This window comes from Vidua macroura, chromosome 1 (genome assembly GCF_024509145.1).
Source record: "Vidua macroura isolate BioBank_ID:100142 chromosome 1, ASM2450914v1, whole genome shotgun sequence".
NCBI classification, from domain to species: Eukaryota; Metazoa; Chordata; class Aves; order Passeriformes; family Viduidae; genus Vidua; species Vidua macroura.
In genome coordinates, this window is record NC_071571.1 from 49,309,437 (window position 1) to 49,325,461 (window position 16,025).

At 38.2% G+C, this 16,025-nt stretch overlaps 1 protein-coding gene across 7 annotated transcripts in view; it reads left to right on the plus strand.

Moving 5' to 3' along the window:
* The window catches only part of CLASP2 (cytoplasmic linker associated protein 2), a 144,892-nt gene that overhangs the window by 12,073 nt on the left and 116,794 nt on the right, over nt 1-16,025 (plus strand). For all 7 annotated transcript variants that reach the window (XM_053970743.1, XM_053970750.1, XM_053970759.1 and 4 more), the window contains exons 2-3: nt 404-482; nt 12,693-12,796. In XM_053970743.1, the coding sequence (XP_053826718.1) occupies nt 404-482; nt 12,693-12,796 (183 nt within the window). The remainder of the gene's footprint in view (nt 1-403; nt 483-12,692; nt 12,797-16,025) is intronic.

Sequence of the window (16,025 nt, forward strand, 5' to 3'; positions counted from 1 at the left end):
GTTGGGAAAATGATGTAATGACCTTAGTGAATGAGCTAAGTGGCCAGAAGTAAGTTCTTGGAGTAAGCTCTTAGCGTCTGGGAAACCTTTAAACTATATCTTTGTTTGGGTTTTGTAGTAGAAAATATGAAAACAGTGGATAATATTTATTAGAAATTTGTTTCAAGACAAGAATTGAAAAATCAGAATTGTTCTGGTATATGTAAATAAACTTGATCCATTTCAAAAATATTCTGATAACTTTGTCTTGATAGGAACTTTGAAGGAATTATTAGTTCTTCAACTGAAACTTTAAGATAGCTTTTCAGCATACTTGCATTTCTATGTCTAAGTTATTTGCAGTATATTCTAAAAAATTTGTCATCGATCTGGTTTATAATATCTATTGCTTTTGTTTCAACAGGTAGCACTCCTGGGATTAGATGTTTTAGGTGCCTTTGTTGACAGACTATCAGGGCGCTTTAAACCCTATATAGGAACTGGTAAGTGAAATACAACTTTTTTTCTTAAGACCAAACAGTAAAAGACACTTCCTCCCCACCTCCCCCCAGCAGCTGAAGTGGAACATGTTAAAAACTTCTTGAACTAATTATAATGTACTGACAGGCATTTTACTGGTGTTGGAATTCAAATAATTGCATAGTAGCATGTCAGTTTTCATTTGTCACTGATTTCTTAGGTAGTGGTTGGGATTTTTTCAACGTTTCCAGGAGTGTCTTTCCAGTAATTAGTTCCATGCTGTATGGTTGCTTACCACTCTCTGAGACAGTAATCTAAAATTTACATTGAAACACAAGTATTATCTTTACCTTATGTTAAAGATGGAAGGTTTTATTTGCAGATCACTTTGTAATCAGAGCTTTATGTCTGCTGAAGCCTATAGTCTCAGAGGATTATGTGGTCCACCTCCTGTTAGATAACTTTACTGTAGCTTTTAGTAGTCTAAAGTTTTTATGGGATTAAAAAAAAAGTACCAACTGTTATTCTGTGTGAAATGTTTACTCAAATGAATTTCATATTAATGGATCTACATGTGCTGGAGTATGAGACCTTTTTTTTGGGAAGTACAAGCAAACTACACTAATCAACTCATTTTGCTGCTGGCTTTGAAAAGAGATAGTGATATTAGGACATTAATATTGGTTTTATAGCACTGGCTGTTTTTGACAGAAGTTTCTAGTGAATGTCCTTTTTTTTAAATTTGCGTAAGTTACATCACGTTCCCTGATCCCCAGCTATCTCAAATTGTCTGCCAAAATTTCAACCTTCCTGTTCTTTACATGCCTAGTTTTGTAATTAACAGCTTTGAAATAAAACTTCAAAGTTCAGGAATACAAAGTATAATTTATGACAAGCTGCTAACTAAATTAATTGAAAGCATATTTCAATATTCTGTGGAACTACTGCAGTAGAGTGCTACAGAATTTAAATCTTTTTTGTTGTGGAGAGCTTTTCTTTGGCTGGTTAATTTTGTATTGGAGCAGTGTAAGAGAACTGGAGGCGTATTGTGCTATGTGCAGTATTGATTTTTGAATAGTCTCCATTTGTAGCTACAAACACTGTTTTGCTCAAGAGTTTGGCTAAGTTTTGATTTTTATTTTAAGACTCTGTAAAACCTAAAATTATAGTAAAATTATTAAAGGAAGGTTGGGAAGCTTATTCAATTTGTCTCTGTTTTTTAAAGTATGAACTATCTGAGAATAGTGTGAAAATCCTCTTGTTGGTTTGGGCTTTTCTTGTCACAATAGTTGCGCAGTTAGAGATTATGCACAAATTGAAGATTTAAATTTCAGTAGTATTAAAAAATAGTAGAGAGTGAGTACTGGCACTGGGTGACCATCGAACACACGTAACATCTGAAGCTGTATATTCGCAAAGTATTTTTAAGTTAAGTAGTAGGACCTTCAGCTGAAATTGGTCCTCAGAGCATCTCTAGAATATGCAAGTTACTGTTGTTCATGATCAACTTCTCTATAAACAAACCTAACAGTTGCTGAAATCTTGGTCTCAGTAAAGGCAGAAAACAGTGTTTTAGGTTACTTTTAAAAAGAGTGATATGAATTCTCCTCAGTTGGTAGTTCTTGCTCCAAGTTTCATAACAAGATTGAAATATTACTCAGTTTTTATCAGTGAAGCAGTAATATAAAAACATTATTCTAAGTGTCTGGGCTTTATGCAGTCCAGGGCTTATGAGAGTAACTAAAAACACATTGGTGAACTAGAAAACTGCTTCCTTCAAGAAAACATAAAGAACCAGGAGTTTCCTAAATCATGTTCTGTTGACTCTGCAGATTTGTCTTCCAGTGTAATCTGATTCCAGTAAGTCAGACCAAAGGCTTGTATTTGACAGTGATTTGTTTCCAGATCCCTGAGAAGAAAGTAAAGACAGGAGAGACAGGCAGTGATAACTCCTTCATGCGTAGGAGTTGTCAGCAGTCTTGCAGGTTAGGTCCAGCTGAGGCACATGGTATCTTCAGTGTTGTCCTGTGACTTCGTTTTCCTACAGCTTTATCTGTTTAGTTTCTGGCCCATATAGATCTTTGGCTTTTGCAGTGTTCTGTAGAAGTACTTAAATATGCAAAACTTGTTTGGACTGATTGCCTGAAAAACTTGGTGCTTGCTAGATATTGTGTTAGAGAGGTGAGCTAACATTTCTTACCTTCCTGACTGCCAGTTTCTATTTATGGATCTCTTCCATGCCTGTCCTCTGCTATCCCTCTCTCTGCCCCAGCTCAGAGACACAATGGAGCTGTTTCTTGTATACAACTGTTTACCCATTCAGTGCCTTTCTGTTGTGGTGCGTTTGAGTTGAAGAAGCCATATCTGTCACACCATACCAAAGAGGCGGCATATGTTCATAGTGGCCTAATTGTATTTGTTTTTATTTGTTGTCTGTTACTTTTGTAATTATTGATTATAGATTTCTTTGTTGCCTAGCTGCTCCCTGAAAATTGACCTAATACATACATGAGACTACTACAACAACCCGTTTCCTTTGCAGTGATGGTGGATTTGGGGCCCACTCTCAAGGGCAGTGTCTTTGCTCGATGCCTTTATCATTAGGGTAGTGAAGGGCAATCCCCTAATTGAGAGCTGTCAGAAAGTCCAAATGCACTCTGTTAGCTGAGTTACCTTCTGCACAGCTGTTTGCAGAGAGCCTTTACAGGCTTGTGAGGTACCACTTCCTGTTTTTATTTGACTTCCCAGACACTTCTCCAGCCTGTAGCACTATGTGGGGTGATTCTGACCCAAATGCAGCACCCAGTATTTGGTCTTTTAGAACCTCATACCATCCGTATCCAGTTATGCATTTGACAAGAACCAAGTATTCTATGCAAACTGCCATTTTAGGGTTTTTTTTTGTTTGTTGGTTTGGTTTAGTTTTTTGTTTTTGTTTTTTTTTTTTTGGTAGTTTGGTTATGTCCAGTTAAGTGATTCTTTGATCTGAATATTGTTAATGAGGTATATAATAGTGTATTGCAGATGTGCAGTGGTTTAGGTGATTTGAGGAGAAAACAAAAATAATGGAATCAAGCTTGAAAATGTTGGGAAATTTGTAAGCAAAGTAGTTCAGCTAAGTAACAAGTTCTCTGGGCCCCACAGACCATCTTAGTAGTAATTTATATGGTAGGCTTTTACTTTCTCTATTTTGGTCAAATCAATGTGAGTATATTATTTTTTGAAGGCAAACATAACAGAATTTTTGCAGGGAATTCAGTTATTACTTGGAATATTCAAACTATAGTTAACTTCTCATTTATTGCACTAAGATATTGTAGGTACTTGCATTCTCAAAAAAAAAATAGGGATTGCACCATGACTATAGCAAAGGAGGACTGATGTAAAATACCACCTGCTTTGTTTTCTGCCTTTTTTAAAATACAATGCATCCGTTTTTCTAGGTGAAGTTTCATTTTTATAGCTGTTATCACTTATAACATACCTGCAACCTTAAATGGATTTTTCTTTTAATAAAGAGTGTTACATTTTGGTGACCCTGAGATGCTTTTATTTGTGATTCAGACCTCAGTAAATGATGGAAGTATAATAATATATTATGCAACTGCAATATGGGAAACCATATTCCACCTTTTACACCCTATCCCCATTTAATTTCCTGTTCTGTTTTGATGGGGTAGATTTCCTTATGTGCAGAGAACAGCTAATGTCACTGAATATTCAGCCCCTTAAGCATTACAGGCTTCTGCTATGAAGTGAAAAACATGAATGCTTTGCTATTATTACTTCAGTCTTTGCAACCTACATACATGCTGTATATTACATTTGGGCAAAATCAATACAACAGTTGTAGGGCAGATACTTTCTAGTATTTCAAAGAGCATGTTAGTGATCTTTGTATTGAAGTATAATGCCTGATGAGAGACTTAATTCAGTTTCCTAGGCAACCATCTAATGTTGCACTAAATTTCTTATAAGGTGTTATCCTTTTATGATTAACTACATTGAGCGTGCTCTGCAGCTGGCATCAGTGTTCTGGGAGTCTAGACACACAAATTTGGAATCTTTCTTTTAGTACTTCCACTTAAGATCCTTGAAAATACCTTTGGAAGCAATAAATACCAGGGTATGTGTTCTTCCATAAAACTGTGTCTGGATTCTGGGAAAAATAAAACAGTGTTTGAGTGTTATATCTTTTGGTATTTAAAACTACTGCTTGTTCTGTGATTAAAAGATATGTTACATAAGAGTACATAATTACTGTATCACAGTCTCTTTTCCCAGGTGGTCACATTAATTATTAAAATAATCATATATATCCAAAATAAGAGAGACTGTTAGGTTTATGGGCATGTGTCTGGATGATTTCTGGGAAAAGTGTCTACTCATATTTTCAGTTCTGTTTTCTAAAACAAGTGAATATGACTTGGCCTTCTCCTTATTGTCAAAAGGAAAAGAAAGAATACAGTAAAGGTATACAGAATCTGTTTCAGTTTTATTGTGCAATATTATATGATGACATATTTTTCTGCATATATTGAACTGTCCATTAGTCTGTTATATAACTATATTGACATTAGTTTTTACATACAACTGTACAAAATGTTGCAAAATATTGTACTTACCTGAAAATTAAAGGAAATTTAATTGACAGTAAAAGTGATGAAACACAAATAGGTTATATTTGTATATGTACCTCTCTGTGTAAGTCTCAATAGGGATACACATTTTACACACAAAAACTCCATATGTAAATGTGTTGATTGTTGAATAGTAGTTTCAAATTCATCTTACTATGAAAAGAAACCAGTGGCCAAAAACAGTTTTGGAAGATAGTTGTAGTACCCTATATTAACATGAGAAACAAATTTGTAGTGTTTAAATTTTTTATCAAGTAGCTTCAAGAAGTGTTGGAAGAGTATTTAAATTAGTGTCCTCAGACTAATTTAAATGCTCCATCAAATTTATTGTTATAATGAAGCCTGCAAGTGTGGCTGCTCATGTCCTGGATGGGTGCACTCTTCAGTGGCTTAAAAACTGGCTGGATGGCTGAGCCCAGAGGTTGATGGTCAGTGGAGTTAAATCCAATTGGTGACTGTTGGCAAGTGGTATTCCCCAGGACTCAGCTTTGGGGCTGGTTCTGTTCAATATTTTTATCCAGTATCTGGACAAGGGAATGGAAGGCATGCTCAGACAGTTTGAAGATCAGACCAAGCTGGCCAGGAGTGTTGATCTGTAGGAGGGTCGGAAGGCTCTGCAGAGGGATCAGGACAGGCTGGAGCAGGGTTGAGGCCAATGGTATGAGGGTCAGCAAGGCTAAATGCCAGGTCCTGCACTTGGGTCACTACAACCCCAGGCAGTGCTACAGGAAAAGCACCTTGGAGTATTGGCTGACAGTGTGGCTGAACATGAGCCAGTGTGTGCCCAGGTGGCCTAGAAGGCCAGTGACTGGCCTGTATCAGGGATAGTGTGACCAGCAGGACCAGGGCAGTGATTGTCCCTTCTACTTGGTACTGGTGAGGCCACACCTCAAATCCTGTGTCCAGTTTTAGGCCCCTCACTGCTAGAAGGACATTGAGGTGCTGGAGCATGTCCAGAGAAGGGTGACGGAGCTGGGGAAGGGTATGGAGCACCCTGATGAGGAACAGCTGTGGATTATGTAGCCTGGAGAAAAGGAGGCTCAGGGGTGACCTTATTGCTCTCTGTAACTACCTGCAAGGAGGTTGTAGCAAGGTGGAGGTCAGTCTCTTCACCCAAGAAACAAGTGATAGGACAAAAGGAAATGGCCTCAAGTTGTGCCAGGGGAGATTTATATAGGATATTAGGAAAAATCTTGTCAAGCACTGTTACTGGCCAGGGAAGAGGGTGAGTCACCATCCCTGGAGGTATTTGATAGTCTGTTGTAGATGTGACATAGAGGGACAGGGACATGGTTTAGCCGTGGTCTAGACAGTGCTGGGTTAGTGTTGGCCATGATGATCTTAAAAGAATTTTTCTGGCCTAAATGATTCTGTGTTACCTGATGTGTTTTAAAGCAGTTGTAAGGGCTTGCAACATGCCTTAACTTTTTCAGTTAATCTAGATTGAAACAGTTGGTCCAAGAATTTGGAAATACTTGTTTGAGGAAATCGCTGTTTAGTAAGTGACACCCACATTGTAAGTTTTTGCTTTTTCTCTTACTTAATTATTGAATTTTTGGGTGGAAAAAACTCAAGTGTGCAGTTTATTCAAGCTGTGACTCTCTTAAGTGGTTTTAATGTGGTATGGAGAAATGCTTTGAAAATCCATGAAGACCAAGAACTGTATTAGCATGAGCTATCATGGATATATAACGTGTAGAAACATACTGGATCTTCAGGTGTTAGTGGCTGACTGAATTTTATTCTCATTTTTCATTTTCAATAATTCAGTTAAAATATTGAGACTAAGGGCACGTTCTGCTGAGGATTCAAGATTAAAAATGCTTACAGAACAACTAAACATAAAACTTGGAATAATTAGGTTTGAAGGGACCTTCAAAATTATCTGTTCCATGTCTTTAATTAAAAAAATGGCCAAGCTATGGTGTTAGAGAAAACCTGGAAATTAAATTAAGTAACTCAAGACACTGAGTTGTTCAGATGAAGTAAAGCAGGCTTTTCTATTTATATCAAAGATGTCTTGTCTCAAGGATGCCTTGTTGCATCTAAATGCAAGTCAGGTGTTTTGTCTGATATTGCCTTTTTATTTTATAGCTTACTGACCTCAGGAAAAGCTGTGTTGGATTGTTGTACGATTTTCTTTAACAATAAAATGCTGACTGTTTCATGTTTTTTTCTTTTTTTGGAAAAGGCATTTAGAGTACAATCCATTATTTGTATTTTTTTTTCCTCCATAATAGCTGCTTTTGTTTTTTTAAATGTAACAAAAATACTAACTTCCTGTAACACCTCAGAAAATCCTTAAATTTTCCTTGATTTCCTCTCTAGTGAATGGTCAAAGCTGAAGGTCATAACTGATTAAAGCCACAACTTTTTTCATCTCTGTGTTTAGATTCTTTGAAGTTTCAGTTAAAAAAGAAAAAAGTGAAAATCTACACAGGGTTTTTGGTGTTTTGTTTGGGTTTTGTTGGGGTTTTTTTTGTGGGTTTTTTTGTGGTTTTTTTTTTTTTTTTTGGTCCTGGCTAGCTAGTGCTGGTGTTTATTAGTAGTGGGAATTCATTTTACCTGAAGGGATCCATTCCTGAGTGATAGGCTGTGATTTAGAATACCAGCTGCTTGTTGTCTGTGGACATTTCACTGTATGCACCTAGAAATGCAGTGCTTTCAACTCAGAGTAGAGAAATCCTAGCCTTCTTTGGTTTCTGCTTGATTCTAATTAATTCTAGTTATGTAAAAAACCTAGCTTAGAGCTTAAAAATTTCAGAAGATGCCATGAATATTTGTTCTCAATCTTCTAGTTTTCTTTCAGGTTTAATATACACTTCTTGAAACTCTTTGGCCTTAAGACTGTTCTCATGTTCCTGAGACTGACACCTTGATAGGCACAAGGATAGATCATATAAAAAAGCTTTTGTTTCTTCTTCTCTGCTACTGATGATGAACAGTATGTGTCATTAATCCCACTAATGCTTTTCTTAATGTCTGAAATTGCTGTTGATTAAACTGGCCAGGACTTTATTTTGAGATGGGGAGCACTGAGGCCCTCTCTGAGAGCCTGCTTATGATTCTTTCTTTAGAAGTAGCCCCTTGACCACATGGATCTATCAGGCTGGTCCTGTGCCTGGCCCTGTAGGAACCTCTGTAGGATGCCTTTCTCTTCTGTGTATCCTGCCCAGAACAGAGACTGCCCTAATTGCAGAGGCAGCTTTTTCTCTTCCTCATTTCTAATGACAGCAGTTCAATGCTGCTGCCTGAGCTGGCAGTGTTTTTAGGGAAACGAGGAAGATATTGCTGCCTAGGTTTAATCTCTTTCTGTCCTCAAAGGATTTCTTTTTAGTAACAGAATTTTTGCCAACACTGATAACACTTTCTCAGTAAAGATTCTTTTTTGCTTAATACTTTTTTCTAAGCCTGCCGTAATGGACTATCTAAAGTTGATTCATATAAATAAGTAGACCTGAGACTTAAAATGAGCACAGGTGTACAAAGCACAGCAAGTGTAAGTGGTCAGAATAGAAGAAAAAGCAACAATACAAACTGAAAAGCTCCAGAAGGAACTCTTGTTAAAGTTTAACAGAAGGAAATTGCTTGTGCTACCTATGGCATTCTTTGCTGCAGAGGTCATATAGTTAAACTGCTCAGATTTTTAAATGTAATTTGTGTGCTGTTCTTGGTAATTTCTGTGATTTACTTGTTTTATCATCTTCAATCCTATTAGAGGAAATATTTAATCTCTCAGGCTCTACTCTGACTCTGAAGGCTGGTTTTGGCCTTAAGTCATGCATCTACTGTCCCAACTAGTAGTGATAAAATAATTTGATGAATTTGGATAAAGGAAAATTTATTCAGATTACTGAGATAAGAGAAGGAAGGCAATGGAAAAAGAAACTGATGGGATAATAAGCTCTGTTATGGATATAGCGGAAAGGAAAAGGCATAAATAGCAGATGTAAATGCACAGCATTGTCAGCCAGTTAAAGGGGGTGATTGTCCTACTCTGCTCTGCACTGGGGTGGCCTCACCTCAAGCACTGAGTGCAGTTTGGGGCACCAGAACATAAAGACATTAAGTCATTAGAGAGTGTCCAAAGGAGGCCAACAAGGATGGTGAAGGGTCTGGAGGGGAAGCTGTATGAGGAGTGGCTGAGGTCACTTGGTCTGTTCAGCCTGGAGAAGAGGAGACTAAGGAGACACTTCATTGCAGTCTGCAGCTTCCTTGTGAGGGAAGAGGAGGGGCACTGATCTCTGCTCTATGATGAACAGCGACGGACCTGAAGGAATGGCCTGAAGTTGAGCTAGGAGCAGTTTAGGATGAATATCATGAAAAGGTTCTTCACCCAGAGGGTGGTTGGGCACTGGAACAGGCTCCCCAGGGAAGTGGTCACAGCACCAAGCATGACAGAGATCAAGGAGCGTTTGGATAATGCACTCAGGCACATGGTGTGACTCTTGGGGTGTCCTGTGCAGGGTCAGAAGTCAGACTCAGTGATCCTGTTGTATCCCTTCCAACTCAGAATATTCCATGACTCTATGAAATAGCAGGTCAGTTTGAGGTAGATCTGGTAGAATTAATGTCTGCAATGGAATATTTTTACTAACACTTTTAGCTTTTCTTCAGTAATCAAAACCTGCAAAATTGTGATGTAGAAATCTTAACAGGAAAACCTCAGGAGTGGCTGGAAGTGATAAGAAACTTTGACAACATGCTAAAACGTGGCGAAAAGGCAAGTTGAATGAAGTACAGTGCTTCACAAAATATAAACAACAGCTGCAAAAGGAATCACTGTCTCCTAAATTTAGTGTAGTTTTTTTCTCAGCATATCATCAGAAATAAATAACAGAAAGATGTTCTATGTTATTAGGTTTTCCAGAATCCATTTGAAATAATTTAAGAATCTAGACAACAGAAGATAAAAGATGGATAAGGTTAATATAAAACAGTAGGATTGTTCAGTCCAGACTGCATGTGACAAATTATATACCTCCCTGAAAAATTTGTTAGGAGGCTACCACATTGAATACAGCCTTCATGTATGGTCCTACTTCTTCTTTGTCACTCTTCTTTTAATCTGACATCTGTTTGAGATAGAGTTTGCAGGCTGATGCCAGGAACAACCAAATGCATGTATTTGCATTGCAGTATAAAGAGAGACACTAATTTAATAATACTGGTGAGAAAACTTGTGTATCTTAAAGGAAAAGTAGCAGCGAAAATGATGTTCTGTTTTGTTTTGAAACTTGATCAATAGGAAACCCAACTTTCAATGATTTCCTGATGGAGCTTATTCTGACAGAAAAGATGAACAGGCACACTGGAAACCAGCCTGTGGTTGCCAGCATTCAACAGCCTAATTTCTTTTGTCTTGTGCAAATAGAATGTATCATGCCTTATATGGGCTCTTACAGAAACTTGAGTTTTAGGGGAAAAAAGCCAAGCCTGCAGCCATTTGGGTCCTTTAATAGTTCCCACAGCATGTTGTCCCTCTGTCAGAGCTCCAGGAGTGGCAAAGGCTGGTCTGTTCAGTAGCTGCACACACTGAAATCTGCAGGCTGTGTCATAGCTTAGTTTAACTCGGTGACCTCATCTCTGTTCAGCAGCTTCTAGTAGCTGTTCTCTGTGCTTGCCTTGGTGATTTGAGCAGAACCCTGGTATCTGCAGCTCCGTCAAATGACTCAGAGTGCTAATTAGTCACAAAGGAGCTGTGTTTTCACAGAACTGGCACTAGCTGTGTTTGTTTCCTTCTCTGTAAAGCTAGAATTGCCTTCAGCAGCCTGGCAGTCAGGTCAGTGTAGAGGCGTCACTAGTACTGTAAGGCATGGGGACAAGTTCAGTTCAGAAGTGCTGAAAATGGACATGAAAAGTACTGTTGTCAAGAAAAGTATAATCAGTAAGTATATGAGTGATTGGAAGTTCATGGGAGTGGTCAGCTGTGTACTCCCAAATATAACTTCTCAAGTTCTGGATTTTTTTCTCTGTTCACAAAATGAGAAAAAACCGCTAAAACCAAACCCAACCACCAAACAAAACAGAAACACCCCTTAAAAATCCAAACCATAAAGACAAAGTCCCACACTATCAAAACAACAGCAATCCAACCCAAACAAAAAAAAAAAATCCAGACCCTTCTTTTCAAACTGTAAAGTGAGAGTAGCTGTACCAATTTCTTCAGAAGAGAAAGGGTAGAGAAGATAGAGACAAACACAAAACCTTGATAATGGTAATTGAAGATGTCAGTGGACTGTCCAGAACTAGTAGAATTAAATACTCAGATTAGGACACTAAAAAAGCCTTCAGGAACCACAGGAGGGGAAATTCCAACTTCAGCGGTGTATTTGTCAGTAAGAATCATGGTACAGAAATGACTGCTGTTTTTAGGAACAGGAGACTCAGGAAACCTCCTCAGAATGTATGAATCTGTTCTCTTTATTTTGCTGGCAAATCTATTGTTTAGTTATTACTATAAAATCATTAGGTACTGATAAAATTACTTCTGATCTGCCTTGCAAACAATAGCCAAATACAGTTAGTTCTGTAGTGAGTAGAAATTCTTCAGCAGTCAGGCTGAGGTCAGGCAACAACTGTAAAATACTTTGAGGTGTTCAGTAATGTAGTACCAAATGTAGCAAAAAATTATCTTAGCTTTGAAGATGTATTTTTCACTTGGAATACCTTCAGTCACTGTCCTGTGAGGGATGACATCTCCACTAATTCCACCAACTCCATCAGTTGTGCTTCCTGAAGGAAGGCAGCACGCTCGGTGTCATCACCCCTCATTTGGAAGAAGTGGTACTGAAAGCACTGGGGGGAAGACTCTCACAAAGTGTGGGTCCCAGATGGAGGACTGGGAACCAGTACAGCAGCGTGTCTTGCACAGCATGGAGCTGTGTTCATTGGGCTATCTTTCCAAATGTCATAGCATTAATTTATCTGATGTAATTTTAAACTTCTGTCTGGAAAAGCAAGCAAAATGAATTGTCAGGTCCTTTGATTTTGATTTTTACTTACTTTTAGAGTGTGAAATCATCAGCTGTCATGCAATTTTACTTAAATATTGTTTGAGGATGCTTGTTTTAACACAGTAATTTTTAGCAATGCTCTTTACTAAAGATAGTGTATCTTCAGGAAAGATACACTATGTGAATGAAAGGATTTAAAACTTCCAGTTTTCTTACAATAAACAGCAAAGTCACACTGATTTTAAAATAGTCATATATTTCTATTCCAATTGTTGGCCACTCACCACACCTAGCATTATTTTTTAGAAAAGCCAGACATTCTGAAGCTAACTGGAACATTTTTTGAAGATAAATTCAAAGTCATTCACACAGTTTTGAAGATGGGAAGCTTGCTTTCTTTTTAACCTGTTGAAAGTTACTGTTTTCTTCCATTTCAGCCTTGTGCATTTGTTGTTAGTCTTATAAAACACTCAGAAATGCACCTGAGACTTTAAAATATTGTGGCCTACTTAAACTCAGCTTTTATTTTTGAATGACATGTATATTACATCTGTTTAAAAAATTTCTTTAAGCATTAGAAAATCTCCATTGGGTGTTTAATCTTTTTTACTTTCTCTTTTTTTCCCCTGTCTTGTAGTTCTCCTGGCTTTGATAGATCGTATGGGAGATGCCAAAGACCAAGTTCGAGAGCAAGCACAGAATCTTATTTTGAAATTGATGTGTGAAACAGCACCACCCATGGTATGATTGCTTAATGCAGATTCAGATGGAGGCCTCCAGTGAGCTTATGACTTTTGTATGAACTTTGAACATGTCACAACATTATTGCAACTGTTAATGGTGTAAATATTAAAGATACTCTTAACAGATTGACACTGATGTATTGTTCAGCTAAAGATAAAAATCTTGGCACAATGTGATTCTGCATATTTTGCACATCATAGCTTAATTCTGAGTAGATGTTTTTATGCCACAAGACAGGGCTTTGTTAATTAAAGCATGTTTGAATCATCTTCTGGGTTCGGACAATGGGAATAAATAAGTTTAATTAGCTCCAAATTGATTTAAAATTAGATTTGTGCTTGAACACGTAGGACTAGTCCTACAATTAAGGTGCACATATTCTAACTTAAGAGAATCTGGCCTTCTAGCTGTATGACAACGATGCTCTGTGAACCATGGACAAACTGAGGTGGGAATAAGTTGCCCTTTGGCTTGTCATTTTTGGTTGTAAGGAGGCTTGCTTAACTCAACCTTCAGTTCTAAGCATTATGTGACTTCTGAGTGCTTAATCTTATATCTTGACTCTGTGAGTCTGAAAAATGGAAGACTGTTTAACAAGATTATATTATTGAATAGTGATGTTATTTGGAAGTCTGGAGACCCTGGATGTGAGTAAGAACTTATTATTTGAGTTTTTAGTTCCTGAGGAAAATCTCTTTCTGAGTTCTAATTCCAGAGGTTAATAGGAAAAAAAAGGGTTTTGTATGTGCTGGCTTTGTTTATTCATAGATACAAGTTTGAATGTTTGTGTGCAGTGAATATGATGTTGTGGACTATATTTGGGGTGAGAAAATTGTCAGTTGCTTTGTTTGCCTGATAAAGCATATAGCATGCTAGGCTATTATAGAACATGTTTATCTCCCTTTGGTTACAGGTCTGATTGGGATTTAGGCATCAGGGTCTAGTAATATCATCCACAAAGACATGCCTTTATCTATTCACAGACTGCAGTGTCAGTCATATTCATTGACCAAGAGACATGGCAGCATTTTTTGTGTCAAAGTGCTAGTAGTTCATAAATGACATGTTACTGTGCCCAAGATGTTCCCAAATATCTGGCATACAGACCAAAACCTCTACAGCAACAGTATTTGGACAAGTGCACAGCAGAGCACCTTGGAGATACCTTCATTTGAACAGCTGCTGATAAAGAAATTGTTGGTAGTTGCTTTGTGCTAAGCCCTTGTCAAGAAAGTTTTACATTGTTGGTCCATCTTTGTGCAGAGTTGTTAGGCTGTACATAGAGGTGATGGAAGGAAGTTTCCATCCCCTATGAAGATGACTCTGTGTCAGAAAGTGTACGAGTTTTGTGGGGTCCAAGGAAGAGCATGTGTGCGTAAGACCAAGAGGTATGGCTCTCCTGCTAACTCCCTCAGGGTGGGAGAAGCCTGGATTTGGGTGTCTGCTTTCAGGAGAGCAGACATTTCAAAGTCATTACAACTTTGGATGAAAAGCATCAATATCCTCACAGCAGGGACCAAAATGGAAGAGTCTTTCCTGTGCCTCCAACACTGAACTACAGAGCTTTAGGCTCTCTGCTGTAGTGAAGCATCCCTTTAGAAGAGCTGAGTGGAATAATTTTTTGAGGTTAAGTCCTATAAATTTCTTTCTAGTCAACTCACCTCGCCTCTTCTAGCATGTTGTTGAATAATATTTAATTTGTCCTGTTGTTAAATTCCTTTACTTGTTTTAGATGTTTGGAGGTTTTTTGTTCCTTCTTTGAGCAAGAACTAGATGTAGCTGTTTATGGGCAGGAAGGCATAAAAATATAGGTGGTATAAATGTGCATGAAAGGGACAAAAAGATTGACATCAGCTCTTGCTAGGAACTTCTGAGAGTTAAAATTTCTAAGCAGCCATTTGAATTTCTCTGCTTAAAAAAATTTAGTTCTTAAGGGATAATTCAGTGAAAGACGAAATTTCTCTTTAGTATGCTTTGTTTATTTCAGTAGTCTGCAGTTCCCTCTCTACCTATATTTTTATACATCTAGCAAGGAGATTTCCTTTTTTCCATGTTTGTCCATGACAATGGGTTAATTGGAAGGATGTTTTCTTTGTTATTAAGCTGTGCAGTTTTGGCAAGCCATGTCCTGCTCGTCTAAGGTTTGTTTTCTCTAAAGGCAGTGAAGTATAAAACAAACAAACAAAAAACCACAGATGGGACAAAATTATCAAGCAGGGCTCTAATTGGAAAATTTTATGTCTTCTCTGAAGCGTGCTACCTCATTAATAAAGAGCATGCATATTCCCTGCTCTTATGTTCTGTATTTGTTGATCAGCAACTGTTTGTCAGGGCTTTATATATTTTTTTTTTCCAGAAAGCTGATTGCAATAATTAGTGTGTAATACATTTTAGCAGCTTTCTGTGGCGTCATTATAGGTTGCAGTTGCAGCACTCCTGGGTGCAGTTGGCAGGAGGGAGGTGCCTGGGCTGCAAAGTGTGCAGCTGCTGGCAGTGTGCAGCCATCCATTGCTAGGCAACGCTGCCCGGATGCTGGCTGGGCTGCAATGGCAGTGCTGCAGCTGGGGTGAGTTGCAGGCTGAGCCTGTGCATCTGCTCCCAAGGAGAATCCCTGAGCTCCTCAGCTCCACATTTGCGCTTCCAACGCCCTGATACACAGCTAGAGCACGGCAAGGAGATGGAAAGGTAACGGGATTAACCCAGCAGGCAGAGAGCCAGGGCAGGCAGAGAAAAACGAGTGCGCAAGGAGGTGAAGGAGGGTTTAGCGAGCCAGGGGATCGTACCACAGGAAGTGGCACCAGCATGGAGAGAACCGAAAGCAGAACAAAAATTGAAGCACAGGAATTAGAACGAGGGGGCAAGAAATAATCAAAAAATGAAGAAATAGATCTAAAGCAAAAGTAAATGAGAAGTGGGACAGCAGGAGTATGGATAAGGACACGCTAAAATGGATGTGAGGAAATTTTGGCAGGGAAACAGAATATGAAGCAAAAAGAATACAGGAACTTCTGTTTGAATCAGTAGTTTGTGATGTTAATGTTTGTTTTGTGTGCATTAACTGTAACAATTCTGTATGTTTTAATAGCTGTTTCTCAAACAAGGCAGATACTCAGCTAGATTGCTGAGGGACATTTTTTGGAATTGGTTTTGGTCTAGAATTAATCGGTGTTGTGTTCCATATTGTGCATTTCATAAGTTCATTTTATCACTTTTCCAGTGGACCTGC